The sequence below is a fragment of the Carassius carassius genome, chromosome 30, assembly GCF_963082965.1.
Source record: "Carassius carassius chromosome 30, fCarCar2.1, whole genome shotgun sequence".
Taxonomy (NCBI): Eukaryota; Metazoa; Chordata; class Actinopteri; order Cypriniformes; family Cyprinidae; genus Carassius; species Carassius carassius.
The window spans coordinates 28,954,011-28,977,041 of record NC_081784.1 but is presented as its reverse complement, the minus strand read 5'-3'; the positions used below and the strand labels follow the sequence as shown (position 1 = coordinate 28,977,041).

General features: G+C 40.9%; 1 protein-coding gene across 1 annotated transcript in view; it reads right to left on the bottom strand.

Annotated features, from left to right (window-relative positions):
* The window catches only part of LOC132111003 (neuroendocrine convertase 2-like), a 68,020-nt gene that overhangs the window by 28,672 nt on the left and 16,317 nt on the right, over positions 1-23,031 (bottom strand). The window contains exons 6-8 of the mRNA XM_059518165.1: positions 19,249-19,325; positions 5,654-5,742; positions 2,598-2,773 (exon numbers count right to left, since the gene is read on the bottom strand). Of these exons, the coding sequence (XP_059374148.1) occupies positions 2,598-2,773; positions 5,654-5,742; positions 19,249-19,325 (342 nt within the window). The remainder of the gene's footprint in view (positions 1-2,597; positions 2,774-5,653; positions 5,743-19,248; positions 19,326-23,031) is intronic.

Here is a 23,031-nt window from a genome sequence, read left to right as displayed (position 1 = left end):
TACGACAGACAACTACACAACCCTTACGAAAATGTATGTTTTAATATTTTGCTATAAATCCAGAGACAAAGGTTACTATTGCCACAAAGCACACAATACACCATGCCACAAATTAAAAATTATTTTACAAATGTATTTATTTAAAAACAAATACAAATGGTAATCCATTTGCAAATAAATAAAACAAGGTTAATGTACTTTTATATAATAAAAGCATGGTAAATTTGTGTGAGGGAAAAACATGACTCATGAATTAGGATTTTTCTATAAATATATTGAAGTGATGCACTCATTTTGACATGTAGGCAATTTAGAAAGTATAGTTTTGTTAAATCTTGAGTATTGAAGTCATGAGAGAGATGGATAACAGGGCAAAATAAAGAGACTGAAAAGAAAAATGGAAGTGAAGGTGCAGTTCAGCAGAGAATTTTTAATTATTTTGCATGTCCCCAAACTAAAGATTTATACCTTTTTTATGTCAGGTCCATACAAAAAATAGTGTTGTCCATGAATTTGTTTGTATGAGTTAGAGATTTCCTGGTCTGAAATTTTTTTTTTCCCAGTCCACCCCTCATGGAAATTGATGCAGACTTGCGGTTTCATTTACTATACATAGGCCTACTGAAGCTCGGAGTGTTTTCAACCTCTGCCGTCTCAATATATTAGTACATGAACACATAAACACAATCTCTATCATGAATCACTTCATGAGCATTTAACTTGTTTTGAGAAAACTATCATCATATACAAAGAGCAGCAATGTTTCAGGAGTTTAGTACACAGAATTGGAGGTATGCTTATTACATAAACATATTTGAGTTGATGTATATGCTTTTATTTATTATTTTTTAATTAACTTTTTCTTTCCAAACTATTGTTAGAAGCAGTGTTTCCTGTAACTATGCAAAGATTTGGTTTCAAAAAAAGTTTCACTAAACAATTTCTTATGATTTTAAATTTGCATTGAACTTCAGATCAATCTTAAAGTAAAATGCATAACTAAAGTCTGATTGTGTGGTGGATGTGTTCAAATTTGATCATCTTAATTCAAGTGATGAAGGATGGTGAAAGTCTGACAGTATTGAGCTCTACTTTAAGGTTAAACCTGCATAGTGTAAATGTTGACTAACGGTTATTTATTATTAAGATTTTTAAAAGTAATCAAAAAGTAATCAAAAGTAATCAGTTACATTACTTTAATAAAGTAATTGAAAAAGTTACACTACTATTACATTTTAAATAGGGTAACTTGTAATCTGTAACCTATTACATTTCCAAAGTAACCTTCCCAACACTGATTGTAATGCCCTATGTGTTTCCATTATACACACTGTACAGTAGCCACAAATTTTGACTAACGAGCCGTGATGATTTTCTGTGGGAAGTGACATTATGCCAAACATGCTGTCACCAGCATACAAACCACAATGCTGAACTGTATCTGCCATTTCATTAGCACTATGTGTGGCATACTGAAAATAAATAAATGAAGCATACGAGAAGTGTTTGCCATCTAACCCTCATAATGATTAAACAACGCTCAGTATTCCTCCCAGGCTCAACCTCAGCCCTCTCGAAATGCAGTGAGGAAGCCTGAGGGACAGACGGAGAAAGAGGGAGTCTTCACCCATCACTGCTATTCTTGTCCAATCTGATTTCAATTGCAAAGGGCTGCTCAAAACACACAGCGATTACTTTGTGCCTCGGCTTGACAAGTGGAGCACCCTCATAAATCCTGCTCAGCAGAGGAGCACTCAGCACCATTTATACCCATTAGCCAAGGCAATTTGTGAAGGAAGCAGACACGGACAGGGAATGTGCAACTAAATGACACGTTTAGTGTGAAGCGATGAAACTTGACATATGTTGGAGAACTCCTAGAGCGTCTCTGGGAGTCAAAGCATTTAATTTTATTCATTTTAGTGGCACGTTTATTAGCATGATGGTGTTTAGTAATTTGTATGTATGAGACTATGTGCACCTTCTATATATATTCTATATTTAGTCTCTCTATATATTCACCTTGTGTTGAGGTTTGATTCATCATGTGGCCTTCTCATCACCACATTTTTTGAAGGTGGTTGCCAATATATTATAAAGGTAAAAATATATATATATTTTTAAATTTAGTATAATTCAATCTGTAAAACTCCAAATGTTGCTACCATACATACATCCATCCTTGCAAATGCATATTGCAGTTAAAAAAAAGAGTCAACATTGATAACATCGCTGTAATATCTAAATACTGAACTGTGATTTGTCTGGAGAATTTTGAGAATATACTATATATAGATTTCCTTATGAAAATGAAAATTGTTAAACTGGTTTTATTTTGAATCTGAATCTGAATCTCTACATTCATATTTTCTGAAGCATAACATTATTTGTCCAATTGTCTGGTGTTAAAGTTGATCTAAAATGGCAGAGAGACCAGGAAGACTCTAAACTCCAGGTTTAATCTGATTGGACCAGATGTTACTATTCTGTACCTCTGTTTTCCTCTCTTTTTTATCTCTCAGGTGATTCACAAGGGAATCAATTTAGCTACACTTATCCTCCCAAAAAAAACTCTGTGGCTTTAGAACATGAGGTACCTTATTGACTCCATCAGCCATGGCCTGCAGGGTGAGCTCACGTGGGCCGTCCACTGTTTTGCCGTCATCGGTGGGACCCCAGCTGGCACTGTAGATGTCAATAACCTGCGGCATGTGGCTGATGGAGGAGGCCTCGATGATGTCCGTCATGAAGGGCTGGTCCAGCATACGAATGCCTGTGAAATGGCAGGTTTGAGAACATGCCAACAGCAGTAAAACCCCTCATATTGTTCTGTGTATCAATTTTTAAAATATTTTTAATGTCACCATATTTTGAATTCAGGTCCTATATTTGTCTGTAATTTTTTGCTTCCAAAAATGTATCAAAGAGTTGCCTTTTCTCGTGGAGCATCTAAGTTGGAATTTTAATTCTATGTAAGAACGGACACACATGCACAGAATGTTCTAATTTTGCACATCTGCGCAAATTAAATTTTGAAGCCATTAACCGATTAGTAAACCACAGACAAATAAAAAATAAATTTGTTTTTAAACATAATGAGCCATCTTTCGAATTCTTGAGTATATTCCTCCATGGAACAGCAGCTTGGTTCATAATGAAATATTGACGAGTTTTTACAGTTTTTAATTTGTGTAACATGGAGTCAGAGATGTTCGGATCCATATGCAGTGGTTTATTATCAGAATGGTCAAACAGGGAATGATCAAAGGACAGCGTCAGGAATGTCAAGGGATATCCAAAATCGAAATCAGACACAAGCAGAGGTCGGGGAAGGCAGCAGAGAATCACAGTCGGTATAATCAATCCAAAGTCAAACACGGAAGGAACAAACAAGAAAACGCTCGGAAATGTCAGACAGAACTAAACAAGACTTTGCACTATAGGAGAGTCCAAACACAGTTATAGGAGAGTATATAGGGGAGTGGTAATGGGGAACACCTGGTGGTTATTAGCCCTAAGCACGGGATTATGGGAAATGGAGTTGGGAATGGAAATAAAAGATGCAAGTGTCCTGAGTGGAGTGCCCTCTATATGAGTTCATGGGCAATCCAGCTGATGATCGTGACAGTTTGCCAGATTGAATGGAATGATTGTATGATAGGATGATACATGGACCAACTGTAAAGTAAACTTTATTTAAATAGTGTGCTAATATAATTGTACTTGTATTATACTTGTATGTGTATTATGTCAATACATCTTGGGACTCAACTGGCTCACTCTTTGGTTTAAAAAGTATAATTTTCTAAATATACCTGCCTTAATGCTAGCAAGTATACATAAAAGTCTACACAAACTTGGCCTAAACTTGTAATCTATTGATTGACATATACTTAAAATATAATTTAGTATTCTGAGTATACTTGGCTTGTAATTGTGATTAATATTTTTAATAGATTAGCCTATTTTTTCATACATATTAGCTTATTTGAGATCTATCTGATAAACCACTGTTTTCAAGTTCAGAGTAACTTCAAGGTTCAAATCAGCTTCAAAGTGGAATAAAAAGGTTTAAGTTAATTTTATTAAGAAAACCTAAGTAAAGTTCAAAGATGTGTCCCAAATGAATGCATATACATCACGTAACTAGTTTACATCTAACTTTTTACTCCTGAAAGTTTACTTCAAGTAAACTTATTAGTACAAACTAGTTCAGTAGTAATCTTGATCAAAAGTTTGAATACTAGTATAGGCTAAATATACTAAGACTTTTCTGTTTACCTGCATACACTCTTTTCTATATACACGTATCAGTATACTGCACATCTAAGCTTAAATGCATGTATGAAGGCACTCTAGTAACATCCCTGCTGTCTGTCATGAGACACACCGTTAGACTGAGACTCGTCATACTGACCTCTTCCTGGAAGAATAATTGAAGGGGTAAAGCTAGAGTCATGTGTGTATCCCTTTGTGAGGGACAAAAGACATTCACTGGCTATCAGTTACTCTCCTTTTCTTTTGTGGCCTTTTGAAAATAAAATAAAAAAATCAATGTGCTGCAGAGCACAAATAATGTTTTTATTGATGCTGCTGTTGGTGCTGGCTGCTGGATGTTGTGGAAGAGGGGAAGGGTGGGAATTATCAATTTAGCTGATATTCCATTAGGCTAAGAAACAAATCAATGTCTCAAAAGAAGACAAGTCATTCATCATATTTACTGACTGCACAGAACAAACCTGATAAAGCATATAAGTATTATAAACAAATCCTAAAAGCACCAAACACGTTAAGGTGAATATGGTTTCTGAATGGAATCTGCTTCTTGGTTGTAACATTTGTAACATATTGTATATTGTAAACATACTGTATACTGTATATTGTAACATTTCTTACAGCTTACCTTATGCATTTAAAAAAAGCATGATATCAATGAACACGAATTGAACTGCATGCTGAATTTGCCTTGGCTCATGTGCAATGGAATATATGTTCTTGGTGTTAGGTTTGTTTGAGAAGCAGATTCTGCACAGAAATTGTTGCTGTGATGAAATGCTGATGGGATCGAGCCTAATAATCTAACAGCCAGTACAAAAAAGCAGAAAATCGAAAACACCAGAAGACTGTTACCAACAACTTTCAATGAAAAAAAGCTAAAACCTCCTCACTAATTGTGGCTAGATAACGTCACAATGGTGAAATCTAGAAAAGCTTTATCCAAAAAGTAATTTGTTTGAAAAAGTCACTTCAGTTGTCTGGAAAGGTGACAAAAGGAGCTTTTGTACTGTGTAGTTCTAGGAACTTAGTTATAGTAACTAGCCAGCAGGGTGGTTCCTAGGGTACCAATTTCCCCCTTAAACTATTTTCCTGGATTCAATGGCACCAGCAGCAGTAACTCTGAAGCAGCCAACTGCAACGTCTTTAACAGGGGTTAACAAGGGGAACAGGAAACTGAAACATGATTACAAACTACAAGTCCACATTACAAAACGACAAAGACGACACAGAATACCTTTACAACAAAAACATCACTTTTCTGCTTCCTCACTTGACTGTGACTCCTAGTCTGATCAACTTTCAAGACGAGTCGCTTGACATCTCAAATGAGACGCTGTTGAACATTAAAGTTTTTATGAGGTCATAAGAAACATACCTGCTACCTTGGAGTTGTAGGCCACGCCCACCCCACAGATGTTGTTGTTTGAAACCGCAGACACCTCTCCAGCACACCTGGTTCCATGACTGAAAAACACCATTCAGAGACCACAGCTTTCACAAGGGTTTCGAGTGGGTGCCCATTGGATGGATGACCATTCAAAACCATGGGAAAATAAAAAAAGAAAACAGGTAAGTTATATAAGTTGGCTTTGTGAAATAAGCATTTTGTTATTAAAAAAAAAAAAAAAAAAACATACAAGACCTATGCCTGATATTAATCTTCCTGAAGCTCAAACTAGAGATGGGAGAAACAAACCTATTATAAACTTTCAATTCATTGAACCAATTCCTTTTCAAAATATTTCACTATTCTAAAACGTCACGTTTCATGTCTGCTGGTAAAAAAAAAAAAAAAAAACTTTTAAAAAATCAATAGCAAATATTTTTATTATTAAAAGATTAATCTATTAAACACACTCAACAAATAATGAAATACCATTATAATATGAATTGTATACATATGTTCTTTTATCAATTCAGTGTTTTATTTTATTTTATGGAGGGCTTGGCAAAACAGGTTAATAAGTGACTATTAATTTATTTGTTGATTAATGCCATTATTCAGATATGCTTACTTGCTCCATTGCAATGAATATTTCTTTAAATGTGCATAGTCCAAATCTGTCTGTCAAAATTGCCTGCATCATGTAGCAAGGCTTTTGTATGGACACATAATTCAATAATACATTGGCAATAAGATGTTTACCTTTTTACCAACAGTTACATTTCTAAATGAAACTGGAATATTGGCTTAACTGGGGAATAGTAATTGGGTCATTTGTTTACGACACTTTGGCAATCAGAATATGATGATATTCCAATTTTAATCTGAATTAATGTGCATGTAAATTAAATGATTGATTTTGACCCTTTCATTACTTAAATAACAATCTGTAAATGCACAAGACGAGCTGTTAAGATGATCTGGAGAACAGAGAGTCCTCAGGAAGAGCCACAGCAATGCGTCCTCCTCCCCTGCACTCAGACAGACAGCGTTTCTATTTATATATAAGCATCTGGTTATGCTGTGAGCCTGCAGCTCGGATGATATTACTGCTGCTCTCAGCACACACCCCAGCATGCTTCACACCCAAAAAACACAAGAGCCACTTGTCTTCCTTCTAATAGATTGTGTCTGTCCTTGCTGTGCACTGCACATAATATCAATTATGCCAATGTTTAGCTCCAGTATCATCCAGCAGAATTCAGACCTTAAAGGAGTCATATGATGCGATTAAAATTTTTCCTTTCTCTTTGGAGTGTTACAAGCTCTTGGTGCATAAAGAAGATTTGTAAGGTTGCAAAGACTAAATTCTCAAATCCAAAGAGATATTCTTTGTCAAAGCTAAGACTCTGCCACGCCCCCCAAAACACCTCGTTTAAACACACCCTCACATGTCTACGTCACTATGTGGGAATATTAGCATAATGCCACCCAAATGTTCATGCAAAGAAAGAAGGCTGGGTTTCAGTAACACAGTTAGTGTTGAAGCAGTCATGCCATGGAGATGCTGTGTTTCTAGGTGAAAGCAAAAGCACTTTATTTGTTATTCCGAAAGCAGGTGCATTTAGGAAACGTTAAGATTACTTACAACAGAACAGCAATGCATTTTATGGATGAACGTTTTGTGAACCTAGGAGAGGAGGTAATTCTGACTTTGCTATGGCAATCTGTCATAGCACACAAATGTGTGTGTGAGAGAGAGAGAGAGACAGGGTCACACAGTGGAGTCAGCTGTCCACTGCATCCATGGCTTGTGTACTGCAAACACATGCGAGCTTCTTCACTGTGTCTGTCACGTGAATCTGTTCCTTTAAAAAAACCTTTATATGTACTCATATATACACCTATACCTATACAGTAATTTAAGTTGCTAGTGATAATCATTAACTGTACAAAGTAAATATCAAACACTTGCTGCCTACTCCTCGGACATCAAATCGAGTTATCTGTTATGTTGGAGTGTCTCAGGGTGAACAGATCAAAAGCAGGGGACTATCTGCCGCTGGCGGACCGGGACGGAAGGAACATTACCTATATAACCATATAACAGGATTTTACAAAGAGACTTCTTGAGCTGGCAGCTTATCTAGATAGTTAAGTAGTGGTCTCCACTGAGTATAGAACCTGCCAGTTGACCCCCTAAGTGAGAATTTGATTTTCTCCAGTTTCAAAAGGCCTAAAATGTCATGTAGCCAAACTTTGATTAATGGCGGTTGAGGGGACTTCCACAATAACAAAATTCTCTTGCGAGCAATAAGAGAGGCGAAGGCAATTATGTTATTTTGAGTGGTTGTGGTATGGATGTTGTCTGGGGGCTTGCCAAAAATAGCGATATGTGGGGTTGGAGTTAAATTTATGCCTAATATATTTGAAATTGTTTTAAAGAATAGTCGCCAGAATTCAGACAACTTGGGGCATGTCCAAAACATGTGGGTAAGATTGCATGGGGCCTGCAAGCATCTGCTACAATTATCATCAAATTTGTCTGGATAGAGCTTTGACAATTTGTCCTTACTATAGTGTAATCTGTGAAAGACTTTAAATTGTATTATTGACAGTCTAGCGCAGCTGGATGACGAGTTTACAACCCCCATGGCTCTCTCCCATAATTTTTCAGAGAAATTCAATTGGAGTTCTGACTCCCAGTTCATCTTGGTCTTATGTAAAATAGATTCATTGTTGGAGGACAATAAATTATAAAAAAATGAAATATGGCCCTTTGATAAAGTTTTGGCCTTAAGAGCCAGGTCCATCCCACTGGGTGTTGGAATCTGTGGGAATGACGTGGCATGTGTTTTCGCAAAGTCCCGCAACTGGAAGTATCGGAAAAAGTCTGATTTATGTAGATTGAAGGTAGAAACTAGTTGGTTAAAACTCGCAAACACACCATCAATGTACAGGTCCCCCAGACTACGCAACCCTTTGTTTTCTAAAATTGAAAATCGTGAGTCCGTCTTTGCTGGAATGAACAGGTGATTGTTGCAAATAGCTAGAGGGGGGGTGAGCCATCCGAAGTGGCGTCTTATTTTTTAATAAGTCCAAATTTTTAGAGTTCCAACTACCACCGGATTAGAAGTGAAGCTTGTTGGGGAAAAGGGCAAGGTATTACATGTTAAAGCTAGCAGCGACGAGGAGCAGGAGGCTGATTCACTCTGGCACCAACTAGATTGAGGGGAAGTAAACCAAGATATTATCTTATGCACATTGGCTGCCCAGTAGTAGCCAATAAGATTGGGTAGACCCAGTCCCCCAGCCGATCTATGCCTACAAAGCAGTGTACGGCTTGCCCTTGGCCGTTTACCAGCCCAAATGAATGATGAGATAATATTGTTTATAGCTGTGACATAGGACTTGGGGAGGAAGATGGGGAGGCATTGAAAAACATACAAGTATCTTGGTAATACATTCATTTTTATGATTTGTATCCTACCGGCTAAGGACAACGGAAGGTAATTCCATCTTTGTAAATCGGACTTGACCGTCGTTGTTAATGAAGTAAAGATTAATGAATGTGCATACATTGTTCGCAAGGATTGTGTAACTGTAATGCCAAGGTATTTAAATCCTGTGTTGGCAATTTTGAAGGGTATAGTTGATGGCGATATGGCTACGGCTAATTGGTTTATTGGGAAGTATTCGCTTTTAGAGATATTTAGCTTATATCCCGACAGACGACCAAAAAAGTTCAACAAAGTCAGGATACGTGGGATGCTTGCCAAAGGGTTACTTACGTAAAGAAGCAGATCATCTGCATATAACGAAACTTGATGCTTTATGCCCCATCTTTCAATCCCCCCAAGTCCCCCCTCCATTTTTAAGGCAGCCGACAATGGTTCAATTGCCAGCGCAAATAACAATGGGGATAACGGGCACCCCTGTCGTGTTCCCCGAAAAAGTGGGTACGGAATAGAACGTTGGTTATTTGTGCACACTGCGGCGCAGGGAGACGAGTAAAGTAATCTGATCCATGATATTAAGTTAGTATTAAAACCAAACTGTCTCAGGGAAAAGAAGAGGTAGTCCCATTCCACCCTGTCGAAGGCCTTCTCGGCGTCAAGAGATATTATTGCCTCTGGGATGTTAGAGGAAGCTGGAGAGAGGATGACGCCGAGAAGCCGCCTTACGTTGGAGTATTAATGTCTTTCCCTTATAAATCCCATCTGGTCCTCTGAAATGATTTTGGGCATGACAGATTCCAATCTCCGAGCTAAGATTTTTGCGAGTATTTTAACATCTACCGGGAGAAGTGATATTGGTCGATAAGAAGCACAGCTAAGTGGGTCCTTACCCCCCTTATAAATTAAAGAGATGGAAGCCTGCATAAGAGTGGGCGGCAGAGTGCCTCGATTAAATGAGTAGTTAAACATTTCAAGTAATAGAGGAGCTAACTAAATTTTTTATAGAATTCAACCGGGTATCCGTCGGGGCCTGGGGATTTGCCACTGTTCATTGAGTGTATTGCTTCTTTAATTTCTGAGAGAGTAAGAGCGGCGTCTAGTCTCAGATTGTCCTCGGGTGACACTTTGGGTAAGTCCAATTTTCCAAAAAAGTTATTTAGTTGGTTTTCATCTGTGAGGGACTCCGATGTGTATAGTTGGGAAAAAAAATGATTTAAATGTGTCATTTATTCTGTCCGGGTTAGCAATTATTGAGCTTGACTCATCAATTATCAGAGTAATTTGATTTGATGCTGCTTTTGCCTTCAGCTGATGAGCTAAAAGGCATCCAGCTTTGTCACCATGTTCGTACACTAACCCCCGAGAGCGAAGGAGAAGCTGTTCAGCTTCAGAAGTGAGAAGGAGATCAAGTTCAGTTTGGAGTCTTATTCTTTCTTTATATAAATCCGGTGAATTTGAAGAGGATAGTAGGTTATCTAGATTTGCAATAGCTTCCTCCAGCTCCTTCTGCCGAGCTCTGCGCAATTTATTCGTATGTGACGTGAAAGAGATAATTTTACCCCTTATGTAGGCTTTGAGAGTTTCCCATAATATGGATGGGGAGGTTCCGTCACTCTTATTAGTTTCACAGAAGAAAGTGATCGATTCAGAAATATGTTTGCAAAAGTTGTCATCTGCCAGCGAGAGAGGGTTTAGCCTCCAGTGTCTGAATCTCTTCGGCTTCATGCTAAAGTGAAGGTCCAAGACCACTGTGGCATGATCCGACACTGTTATGGGTAGATATTGGGTGGAGACGATCGCTGGAATAAGCTTTTTATCCATCACAAAATAGTCTATGCGTGAGAATGAGCGATGTGCGTGAGAGAAAAAAGAATATTGTCTTACAGAGGGATGTAAAAATCGCCATAGGTCCACCAATCCATATTGACTCGTAAACGTGGAAAAAGCCTGGGACATTTTCATGACCGAGGTTGATCTCAGACTAGATCTGTCCAATTTTGCATCTATCACACAGTTCATTTCTCGTCCCATTATCAGAAGGTGAGAATCTAAATTTGGAATGGTAGCAAACAATGAACTAACAAAATTATAGTCGTCCCAATTAGGAGCGTATACGGATACCAGGATTACCTGCTTTTCATATAATGTACCAGTAACAATAACATAGCGACCGTTTGAATCTGTCATTATTTTATCTGAAGTGAAATTAACATTTTTCCGGATTAATATAGCCGCGCCTCTTGATTTTACATTAAATTGTGAGTGAAACATTTGGTCAATCCAAGGTTTATTTAATTTTCTATGGTCAGAGTTGCAGAAATGCGTCTCCTGTAGAAACATTATGTCCGCATTTAAGTTTTTGATATGTGTCAGAACTTTTGTGCGTTTGATTGCAGCGTTAAGCCCACCAGTGTTTAGTGAGGTAATCCTCACAGCTCGTCCACCAGCGGCACCCCCCCTGGTTACACTAGCCATAGATCAGCACTCCGTGGTAAAATTGTCTGGTCAGTCTCAAGGAGTAAGCAGCAAACAGCGAGTGGGATCTTCTGTACAGAAATAGCCAAATGTAACATGAATACACACATAACACAGAACACAAAATATACAAATTCAAGTGAAAACTTCCCTCCCCATCCCTTCTCCCCTGTCCCATTCATCAAAACTAAAACCAAGTAGTCATACTTCCCTTTCTGCATCGTCTTTCCTCTTATCCTTAATTTGTCCCAGCTCCTGCAGTTTAAAGAGCCAGTTGGGACCCCCAAAGTAATGAACGTGAACATTAAATTTTTCATAATGGTTATATAGTACGAGTAGATATCAAGATAGATTTAGCCTCAAATTAGGATTAAATGTAAATGGAGTGTAATACACAACATTAATGTTAGCTTCTGAACCCGCTGAACTAGATACAGGGCTAATCCAGCATAACAGTTAAAAGGTAAACATCCAGCATAGGCCACACAGAGTCCAACCAGTTCTTAAATCTCTTTGAGATAAATTCAATAACTCACTTAGTGTATCGTCTTTGTAAAAAAAAAAAAATGCAGCGCGCAAAGGCTCAGCGGGTTTCCGTCTTAATCTTAAATTTTACGAAAGCAGCTCATCCTGTAAGGAGAAAGCTAGCTATGTTAGCATGGACCACGTTAGCCACGAGTAAAATAGCAGTCAATCTAGTCGGGTCTGTTGATATTTGGCAGCGAAGGTAGTGGCTTCCTCGAGAGATGAAAATCTCTTCTTCGCTCCACTCTCCAGAGTAATCTGTAAACGGGCCGGGAAGAGAAGTGCTGGCCAAAGAGCGAGGTTGTAGAGATCGGCCATCACCGCTCGATATTTAGCTCGTTCGCTGGCGACTTCTGGTGTGTAGTCCTCAAAGTTCTGGATTGGTGTCCCTTGGTATTGAAGTTTCCCACGTCTCTTACGAGCCTCCCGAATTATCAGCTCCTTGGTTTGATAACGATGCAGGCGAAGTATAACCGGTCTGGGCCGTGATCCGGGTTGAGGTTTAGCGGTGAGCGTTCTATGCGCTCGGTCCAATTCAGGAGGAGACTGAAGGATCTGGTCGCCGAGTACTTCAGCCAAGAGCTCGGCGAAAAAACTCGTAGGCCTGGGTCCCTCGATTGATTCTGGAAGGCCGATTATTCTAATATTATTTCTGCGGCTGCGGCTCTCAAGATCGATCGTCTTCGCTGTTAGTTTAGCGTTGTGATCTGCTAATGTGTCACACCTCTCCTCCAGTGCTTGAATTCGTTGGTCTTGCAGCTCAGCGTGGGATTCTAATGAGTCCATTTGCTGACCATGTTCTGTTATTGTTGTCTGCATTTTTTCGAGTCTCAATTCCAGGGCAGCGAATGTTGCTTTGAAGTCGGCTGCAATACTAGCTCTGTGGTCTTCTAGCATGTTAGCTATGCTAGCTAGCGTTGTGCTGCTGCCTGTAGGAGAGTCGTCAGCTTCAGTCTTTTTGGACGCTTTTGATGCTTTTGACATTTCTCTAGGGTGTTCGTGGTTCTAATGTTAAATCTTCTACTCTTAATTGGTTGGGGTTTTGAGGAAAAAGTAAGTTTTCAAAGTTACTGCTGTGGGAGCCTGAGACAACGCTGCTTTCACATGTTCACCCAAACCGGAAGTCCCCAATGATCATTTGTTACAGTTACATGATTGTTACAGTGTGTCTTTGGCACAATGAGCGTCTCTGAAGGTGTGTTAGTGTGCTGTTTGAGCAGTGCGGCACGCTGAAAGGAAGGCTTGCCAAGGTCTTCACTGACCTTCTTCCCGTAGGGCACCTTCTGTCCACCATGCATTCTGTCTGCAGGAGAAATATCTCGCAAAGCGTAGGCTGCCTGCTGTACAAACCTCCACAATAAACTGCTCTGCCTACAAGCCAAGAAAACATCTACCTTGTGGTTTTGGATGAATTTCACGTTTTTAACAAGTTCATGGATGGGAACTGTGGCTCTCTTGAGTGAATATTGCTTTTTAACAAGGTTTAATCAGGCTAGTGTGGTGAATATATCACTGTATGTGCCTTTACAGGAGCAGAAAGGAATGTGCTCAGTTAAATGTCATTTTCCAGGCTCATTTCTTATTTCTTTAGCTGTAAATAGTAGAACCGTTTTGGATCTGCATCACTACTGAGGTAGGCTATTATTGTTTGAGTATCAGAAACACTGGCTCAACCAATAGCGTGAATTTGGGGTGGGACTAAATATTTGTCCAACCAATAACAGGGGATCCAGAAGTCTGTTCATGACTGTTGCTAGTGGCACAGACAATTACACATATTTGTAGACAAGCTCCTGTATGGGGCTCCAAATGTGACACTCAGTCATGAGAAACTGAACTACAAACAAACAACTTACATAATGTTTAATATATATTTTTAAAATATTTAATCCATGTATTTTTTTTGTTTGTTTCTTAGTTTATGCATTTTTACTACTCGTGTTTTTTATGCTTTTAATATTGTTGATGTGAATGTGAATGCAAAAGCTTCTAGCTGCAATCTTTGCCATTGCATTAGGAAATGTATCAAAGTGTATCACAGACATCAGCATTTAACCCATCTTCATCTACTGTTAGTTCTCTTTCAGACCTTCTTGCAGTCATGACAGACAGTTATAGATACAGGAATAGCTCACTGAAAAGAAAAAGAAAATGCTGGAAAAGTCCTCACCCTCAGGCTGTATAAGATTAGATGAATTAGTTTCTTTATCAGATTTGTAGAAATGTAGCATAAATTAGAGTTAGCATTGACTCTGGATTTGAAACAACATGACATGATGGCACAGTTTTGCTCTTAATCTTCATCTCTGGGTGGTTTTGGTCAGTGCTACACTGCTCTGATAAGAGTGCAGAAGGAAAGGCTCAGCACACTGTGCCACGACTGCTGTGTTAATGCAGCTGGGCTGAGAGCCAGTCAGAGATGACTTAATGTGGCTACGTGTAAGGAAAATCAATACAGAGAGGCAAGGAGTCCTTCATTGAAACTGCTGCGAAACACAGTTGCAGGTCAGTGCACTGCCTGCCTTCGAGGGGTGAGGGCGGCTCCAGCAAAATCCTTCAGCAAGCTAGGGGTAATCTTATATCTTATATGGTAGTGTAAATTACTGTTTAAAAGTTTGGGGTCAATGCAACTCTCTCTCTCTCATTATACTTTAAAATATATATTATTAAAATTATCAAAAATAATCGTCTTATTTATCAAGGAATTAAATGAATCAAAAGCAACTAAAGACATGTAAAATCTTACAAAATATGTATATTCCAAATAAACACTGTTCTTTTGATCTTACTATTCATCAAAGAATACAGAAAAATAAAATGCATCACTGTTTCCACACAAATATTGGGCAGGACAAAATTATTTTCAGCATTTATAATAAAATCTGAAATGTTTCTTGAGCAGCAAATCAGTATATTAGACTGATTTCTGAAGATCATGTGACACTGAAGACTGGAGTAATGATGCTGAAAATACAGCTGCTCATCACAGAAATAAATTACACTTTAAAAGATATTTAAATAGAAAACAGTTATTTTAATTCTCTGAAACATTATGAAATTGTTTGAAAGGAATGGCAGTGTGTGTGTGTGTGTGTGTGTGTGTGTGTGCTCTTGTTTTGTGACATATCAGGACACAACTCTGTATAATGACACGGGTATGACACAGGTATTACAAGGAGAGGGTGACTTATGAGGACATAACCCATGTCCCCATTTGTCAAAACGCTTATAAATCATACAGAATGAGTTTTTTTTTTTTGAGAAAGTAAAAATGCACAAAGTTTCCTGTGAGGGTTAGGTTTAGGGGTAGGGTTGGTGAAGGGCGATAGAATATACAGTTCCCTTTCAGTCGGTCACTATCGATGCCACGTCGGTGACTGGCGCAAAATGGGATTACGCTTCAATAGACCAATCTAATTCGAGTGTAAACTAAACGAGCCAATGCACATTGGCATGCAATTATTGCATCCAGCTGCCGCTGATCACTGCGTGAGTATAAGAAGGCAGCAGGTGCAATGCATACCAGCTTTTCACTTCGGAGCCGAGCATTAGTATCGCTCTGCTCAACTGTGTCTGCTGTGAACTACGGGTTCAGGACACTCTCAGAAGCTTCGTGTGTTGGCGAGACGGCGCTTCAGCGGTGGTCGTTCCTGTGTTGAGTGGATTGCACACTTCAGGCTGCACTACCCCTGTCGTGTTGCAAGCGGCCAATTCCCCTGTGCGCCTCAGCACTAAAAGAGCATTTCCTAAAGAGCAAATTTCTCTAAAAGAGCTTCATGGGTGCGTCTTTGTAAAGACGATGGATCGTCCTTCTAAGGATGCCGTTTCACCCTTGTGTTTCTGGGTGCGGTCGTTATCTGGCAACGGGTGTTGGTCACGATCGCTGCCTCACGTGTCTGGGCATCGAGCACGCTGAGGTGGCCATCGTGGATGAGTCATCTTCTCACTGTGGGAAGATGACCATCTCGGAGCTGCGAACCAGGCTCTGCTACCTTCAGGGGGCGGAGTCCCGTTGCTGCTGCTGCCATCTTGGGCTCGTTCTGGCAGCCGACAGATGAGAACCACTTCCGGCAGTAGCGCGGGTGGTTTGAGGATTACAGTGGTGGCAAACTTCGCAGGGAACCAACCCTCTGGGGACCATCACTCCTCTTGCACCTCTGATCCAGTGGAACATCCCACGGAACGCGCTGGGCCCTCTTTAAAGAGCGTACCAGCAGTATCCAGTGGGCCTCCCCCCCGACCAGATGTCGATCTCAGCATCGGAGGGAGAGCTGTCGGATGACGATTTCTCGGTATGGAGTTGGATTCGGTCAAACAGACAGCACGCCTCACAGAGGAACGTGCGCGGTCGGTGCTAGCCTGCTTGAATACGTTCAAGGGCAGGGCAGCGGTCCCACTGAAAGTCCCACAGAGGCTCCTGTGGCATATGGCGGCTGCAGCGGCACTTACACTGCTCAGCCTGTTACATATGAGACCGATCCAGCACTGGCTTTATGTCCGAGTCCCGAGGTAGGCGTGGAAGCAAGGCACTCTCCGGGTCCAAGTTACACCGGCCTGTCGCCAAACCCTCACCCTGTGGTCAGATCTTGAGTTTCTCCGGGCAGGGGTGCCCCTAGAGCAGATCTCCAAGCATGCTGTGGTTTACACGGATGCCTCCACCACCGTGTGGGGGGCCACGTACGACGGGCATGCAGTCTCAGGGGTTTGGACGGGCCTGCAGTTGCAGTGGCACATCAATTGCCTAGAGTTGTTAGCAGTGCACCTTGCCTTGAACCGACTCAAAGGTCTCTTAACGAGGCAAGCATGTGCTCCCGTCGCATGTCACAACTCGCCCGCCACCTCCTCCTTTGGAGTCGGAAGGTTCTGAGGTCACTTCGTGCCATTCACATTCCGGGGCTGTTCAACCATACAGCCGACGAGCTGTCTCGAGCAATGCTCCCGTGAGAATGGCGAATCCATCCCCTGACGCTCCAGCTGATTTGGAGATGATTCGGAGCCGCTCAGGTAGACCTGATTGCTTCTCCAGAGACCTCTCACTGCCAGTTGTCCTACTCCCTTACCGAAGGAAATCTCACCACGGACGCACTGGCACACAGTTGGCTGCAGGGCCTACGCAAGTATGCATTTCCCCCAGTGAGCCTTCTCGCACAGACACTGTGCAAAGTCCAGAAGGACGAGGAGCAAGTCTTGCTAGTGGCACCGTATTGACCCACTCGGACCTAGTTCCCTGAATTAGTGCCCCTCGCGAGAGCCCCTCCTTGGCCAATTCCTCTGAGGAAGGATCTACTGACTCAGAGACGGGGCACCATTTGGCACCCACGTCCAGACCTTTGGAAACTCCATGTCTGGTCCCTGGACGGGACGCGGAGGTTCTGGGTGACCTACCTCAAGAGGTAGTGAACATAATCACTTCGCCAAGAGCACTGTCTATGAGACGCGCTTACGCCTTGAAATGGAACCTGTTCATCGAATGGTGTTCTTCTCGCCGAGAAGACCCCCGAAGATGCCCGATTGCGGTCGTGCTTCCTTTCTGCAGCAAGGGCTGGAGCGAAGGCTGTCTCCCTCCACCCTCAAAGTCCCACCCTCAAAGTCCAGCGCGTAGAACCTTCGTGTAGAGCCGGTATCCTCCTGTGTTCTCACCTCAAATGGGTAGTGGCACTGAGAGGCCCCGGTTAGTGTCGGCTTGCTTAAACTGCTCCAGAGTGTCCGTACTGTAGACCTTGTTGAGATCCTCCATCACCCTAGGCAGTACCTAAGCGGTACTCGTATGTGTATAGTCCACGGTATAGCCTTAGAGCCTGTGTTCCCCAGCAGACTTTTGCCTTCCCAAGAGGGTTTTAATCACCTCAAATTTCTCCATATACACCTAAACGGATGCTATATGTGTATTTGCTCCCGAGACCTCCTTCGGGAAGGATGGGGCTTCCGCAGCGTGCCTGTTCCAAGCGGAACGGGTACGTTTTCCCACTGTTATCCAATCTCACCCAGTGAGGTAGTGCTTTGACAATGGTGAGTGGAACTACTTGTTCCGAGCCCCGGCCTACACCTAATAGGGGCCCAGGTGGCTCGCACAGGGCACTGGAAGGGGCAGCACCCATGGCGCTTTGGTAGATCCCATTTTGCGTCGGTCACCACGTCCCGTCGCCATGGTTGCTGTACCGCCGCTGAGCTGCCGGGTCTCTGGTTCGGCTCCTCAGCGAAAACCTGGTATGCATTGCACCTGCTGCCTTCTTATACTCACGTTGTGATCAGCGGCAGCTGGATGCAATAATTGCATGCCAATGTGCATTGGCTCGTTTAGTTTACACTCGAAGTAGATTGGTCTATCGAAGCGATATCCCAATGTGCATCAGTCACCGACGTGGCGTCTCCTTCTTTCAGGGAATGAGGGTTACCATACGTAACCGAGACGTTTCTACAGTATAAAAACCATTACGCCTATGGGATGTCCCCACTTTTCACAAAAAAAAAAAAACGTGTGTGTGTATACAGTATATATATATATATATATATATATATATATATATATATATATATCAAGTATATACATACATTTTTAATACTTTTTCACAATTTAGCTCTTTTTTACGGTATTTTTGATCATATAAAAACAGCCTTATTGAACAGATACTGGTAAGAGACTAATTAAAAAATCTTACTAACCCAAATTCAATGCTACTGTGAAATAAATAATAAATCATGATATAATTATTGAATATATACAATAAAGTCATAGAGAGAGAGATAGTATTATCTTAAAGTTAATCTTGTGTTTATTAGTTTATATTTTTAATTTGGAAGTTGAAAAAAATGCTTCACAATATGCAACACAAATTGCATAACAACTTGGAAAAAAAAGACTAAAAACTAAAACTAGTGGTCAAAAAATAAATAAATTCCAATTGGATGAGTCATATTCAAAGCTGTAAAATATTAAATATAAATACAAGCTGTGTATTGTGCCCACTCCATATTCTGACATCACCTCATGGTTCTTGATACTTTCAGATGAAAATCACATAGTCCTGGCCTCTGATATCCACTCAAACACACACACACAGTCCATGCTGTCACACTGCCCCGCTCTACCACCTGCAGGAAACAGCGGCACGACGCTGAGCTCATTACCTGTTAAACCAGTCGTCCGTGTAGCGTGGGTACGGGAACGGGTCGTTGCTACTGAAGTCAAAGCTGGCTTCTGCATTCTGAAACATTGACAAGAAATAATACATCCATCATCAAGCTTTGCAGACTTACAAATTAGTGCCAATTATGTCAGAACAAACAATGAGCCTCATTTAAATAATTAGTCATTCATTATTTTGAAACCAACTCTGGAATTTCCATTTTGCTCACACCCCTGTGTGTTTCTGTTGCCCCTCATCAAGCATTCGTCTAGCTATTCATTAATGAACTATCCAGCCACTCTCAGAAGTAATATGTTTGAGCACAGCAGGAAACACGACACCGAAACCTAAATTATGTGAGGAACTTTATTCTGGTCTGGCCGAGATTTAAATAAATCTAATACCACTGTGTGAGTCATTGGGTCACAGTAATCGTATTACAATATGCATGAAAATTCAATTAATAAATGTTAAGACTCATTTTATATGATCCAATAAATTAAAAATGTTTAATTCTGTTTTAAGCAAACTAAAAGTTCATGTTGTTTATATCATATATGTATATATACTATACACAAAGACACATACACACACACCACACACTGACGTTCTTTTCTAACAATATGTGTTTATTATATTAAGTTTATTAAGTGTTAATTAATAAGTTTTTATAATAAGTTTTTCTTTGCTGCATAAAAGTTCTTCCAAAAAAGAAAAAACAAATTGTACCCAAGCTTTTGAATGGTATAGTATATTACAAAATATTTCTGCTTCAAATAAATGCTGTTCTTATGAAATAATCTCTTAAATTATCTCAGTATCAAAGAATCCTTTTTTCAGCATTGATAATACATACTTAAATTATAATAAATTTGTGTCCTGATGGCCATTCAGACATATCTACCACAGTTTAAAGATGTGAAATCTCTCTATCTACTGTCACACAGAATATACAACCCCGTCCTAAAACAAGGAAAGATGCAGGAGCCTTAAACATCTCTCATAAATTCAGCCAGTGAACTCATCTTCAGAGCGGATCCAGCAGAGGCAGACAGAAACCCCCGGAGAACCTTCCCCAGTCTCACTCATCAGTGGTCGCTCTGGTCTTAACAGCTTTTCTCAGCACGGTCTGGGCCACCATATGCTCTTTCATTATCCAGAGCATTCATTACCCGGAGAGCCCGAGTGCTGCCTTCGTTAGGCCAGAGTTGAAAAGATGCTTGACTTTGGGTTGTCAGTGGCTCCAGGCTGATGAGGATGCAGTCTGGCATTAACCAGTATGACTCAGTGGGAGACAAAAGGAAGGCCTTTCGTTCCCCAGGCCCGGCTTAATGACGTGTTTGGAGCAGGTAACTGGGAGGACAGAATGGCTTGGGGGAGGTTTTCATTCCTCCCATCTAAAGATGATGCAGATCATGGACACTTGCCCTCAAAAATGAGATCCTAGTGGAACCATTGATGACGAATGTATTTATGACAAGGTGACAACAATTTCTTCAAGGAGTTATTGTTCTGGCGTGCGTTTCCCAAAACCATAGTTGCTAACAAAGTTAGTAACTTTGTTGGTTGCAATGCAATTTCTCATTGGACTTGTAAACTATGGTTTTGGGAAATGCACCCCTGAGCATCAGCTAAATTCATCTTTGTTTTTCATCTTTGAAAACACATCAGAATTGTGGGGCAGGTTTCTCTCCATTGACATACTTTAGAGTGCAATATTGCCAAAAAAAAAAGAAAAAAAAAATATATTATATATATATTGTGATGGGAGGAGCAAACGACAGACACAGTGGGCGTGGCATCAGAAAATGTATTATCAGAATAACATTTATTTATTATCATTTATTATCAGAAAATAAAGGAAAAGAGGGAATAAAGTGGCCAAAGCGGAAGAGTGTCCAAAACAAACAGGGGATCTGGTGTCCTCGTTGTGCTGTGGGGTTTGTGTAGGTGGGGCAGTGTTCATGAAGGAAGGGTCCAGGTTTCTTCCAGCGGCTGCATCCTTCTCGTTGGCCGCCGCGCTTGCAGGGGATGGAGGGCCTGGCATCCTGGCCCGTTGGCCGTGTAAACGGGTGTGGTTCTCGTCCGGAACGTGGGTCCGGCAGCTAACGTCTCTGGTGGCACGGGAGTCCCTCACCACACCCTTCCTGGACCCACAAGGACACCAGTGTGCGTGCACTGGGAAGAAACCGGTCTCCTCTCACACACCCACTCCTGTCGGGAGCCTGGTGAAGGGGGGGCGATTTAGGATGGGGTGCCGATGATAATCAGGGAGGAGTCAAGTCAAGTCTAGTCACCTTTATTTATATAGTGCTTTAAACAAAATACATTGCGTCAAAGCAACTGAACAACATTCATTAGGAAAACAGTGTGTCAATAGCAGCTGACTCGTATATACTAGACAGTATTTTGCTCAGTGTGTTTTTGTGGCTGGTTTAATGCCTGTCCTGGACCACAAACTCACAACTCACAATGCTTTTTCTTAAGTTCAAAAAAGCAAATTCATTCAGTAACACAACACCACTGCATGGTTCTAAGTTATATCGAGTGCAGCGTTAGTTCATTCAGGCCTCGCAGGCATAGGCTGTGAACAGCTGATGCGGTCAGCTGTCAAATCATTTCAATCACTACCATTCTCCAGTTAGACACGGGACATATATACATGGCACTACTGCTCAGTAAGTATGCTCAAATGGCTCGCAACCCTCCCTCCGTCCCCATTATAAGCATGTGCATATTACCGTGCACCTTCTGGTTGACGTCTCTTTGTTTCAGATCACTAAGGCTTTCAAATCTTAGCTGACATGGACCTCACTGCTGAGAGACATTCATCCTCATAACCAAGCTACAGGATAGACATCCCACTGCCACATCTATACGATTACCACTGTTTGCTTTTAAAGAAATTATTAAGAGTCTTAATTGTCATGTATTTCCAAGCTGATGGTTCCGGGGGTTAATGTTTAAGCTATTGCATGTTCAATGAATTTGGAAGCAAGAAGCCCCATAAGAAACCATACCCCAAAGGTAAATTGTGTTCAGTGAACTCAAGTAACTTGCCAAAGTGGTCCTGTCTGAAATGGGGTTGCGAAAGTGAATTTTCATGAGACCTGAATTTGCGAGACCTGTTCAGTTAAAAATTAGATCTCTAACAGCAATGTCACTGCCACAGAAAAAAAGAGAAGCCAATCTTTTCTGTGAGTCTGCACTGAGAGAAAGTAGAGTATGATAATGGCCAGTGGTCCCAAGGCGTACAGCTACCAGATCCCCTGCACACAGTGAGAGCAAAGGAACTAATGACACACCAGTCTCCATAATCCATCACATCACAATCATGACATTCACATTAATGAAGAGCAAGACCAAAATATGAAACCACATCAGCACTTCCAAACGTCATCAAGATACTGTTTACATACATACAGCCTTCAGCAGTTATTTGGCTGAAAACATATAATGTGCTCTCAGCTAGTAATTTCTGCAAAATTATACCCAATAAACAGTCTTATATCACTCTGAAGAAGTTTATTAAAGCTAAACTGTTTGATTTCACCACAATTAAAGGGAAGTAGAGGGCCTAAACCCTCCTGTACCATGGTAATATCTCTGAGGACCTTATGTGTGTATGACAACATTTTAATCACCATGGAAACTGGATACCATCGAGGAAAGCAGCTAAGCATGATGCGCTCTGTTCTTCTGCAAGTCTCTGTTTGGCTGCTGCCTGGAGACTGCAGTTAGCAAGCAATGAATTAAATCCAGCCCCCTGTCAAAAAAAATCCTT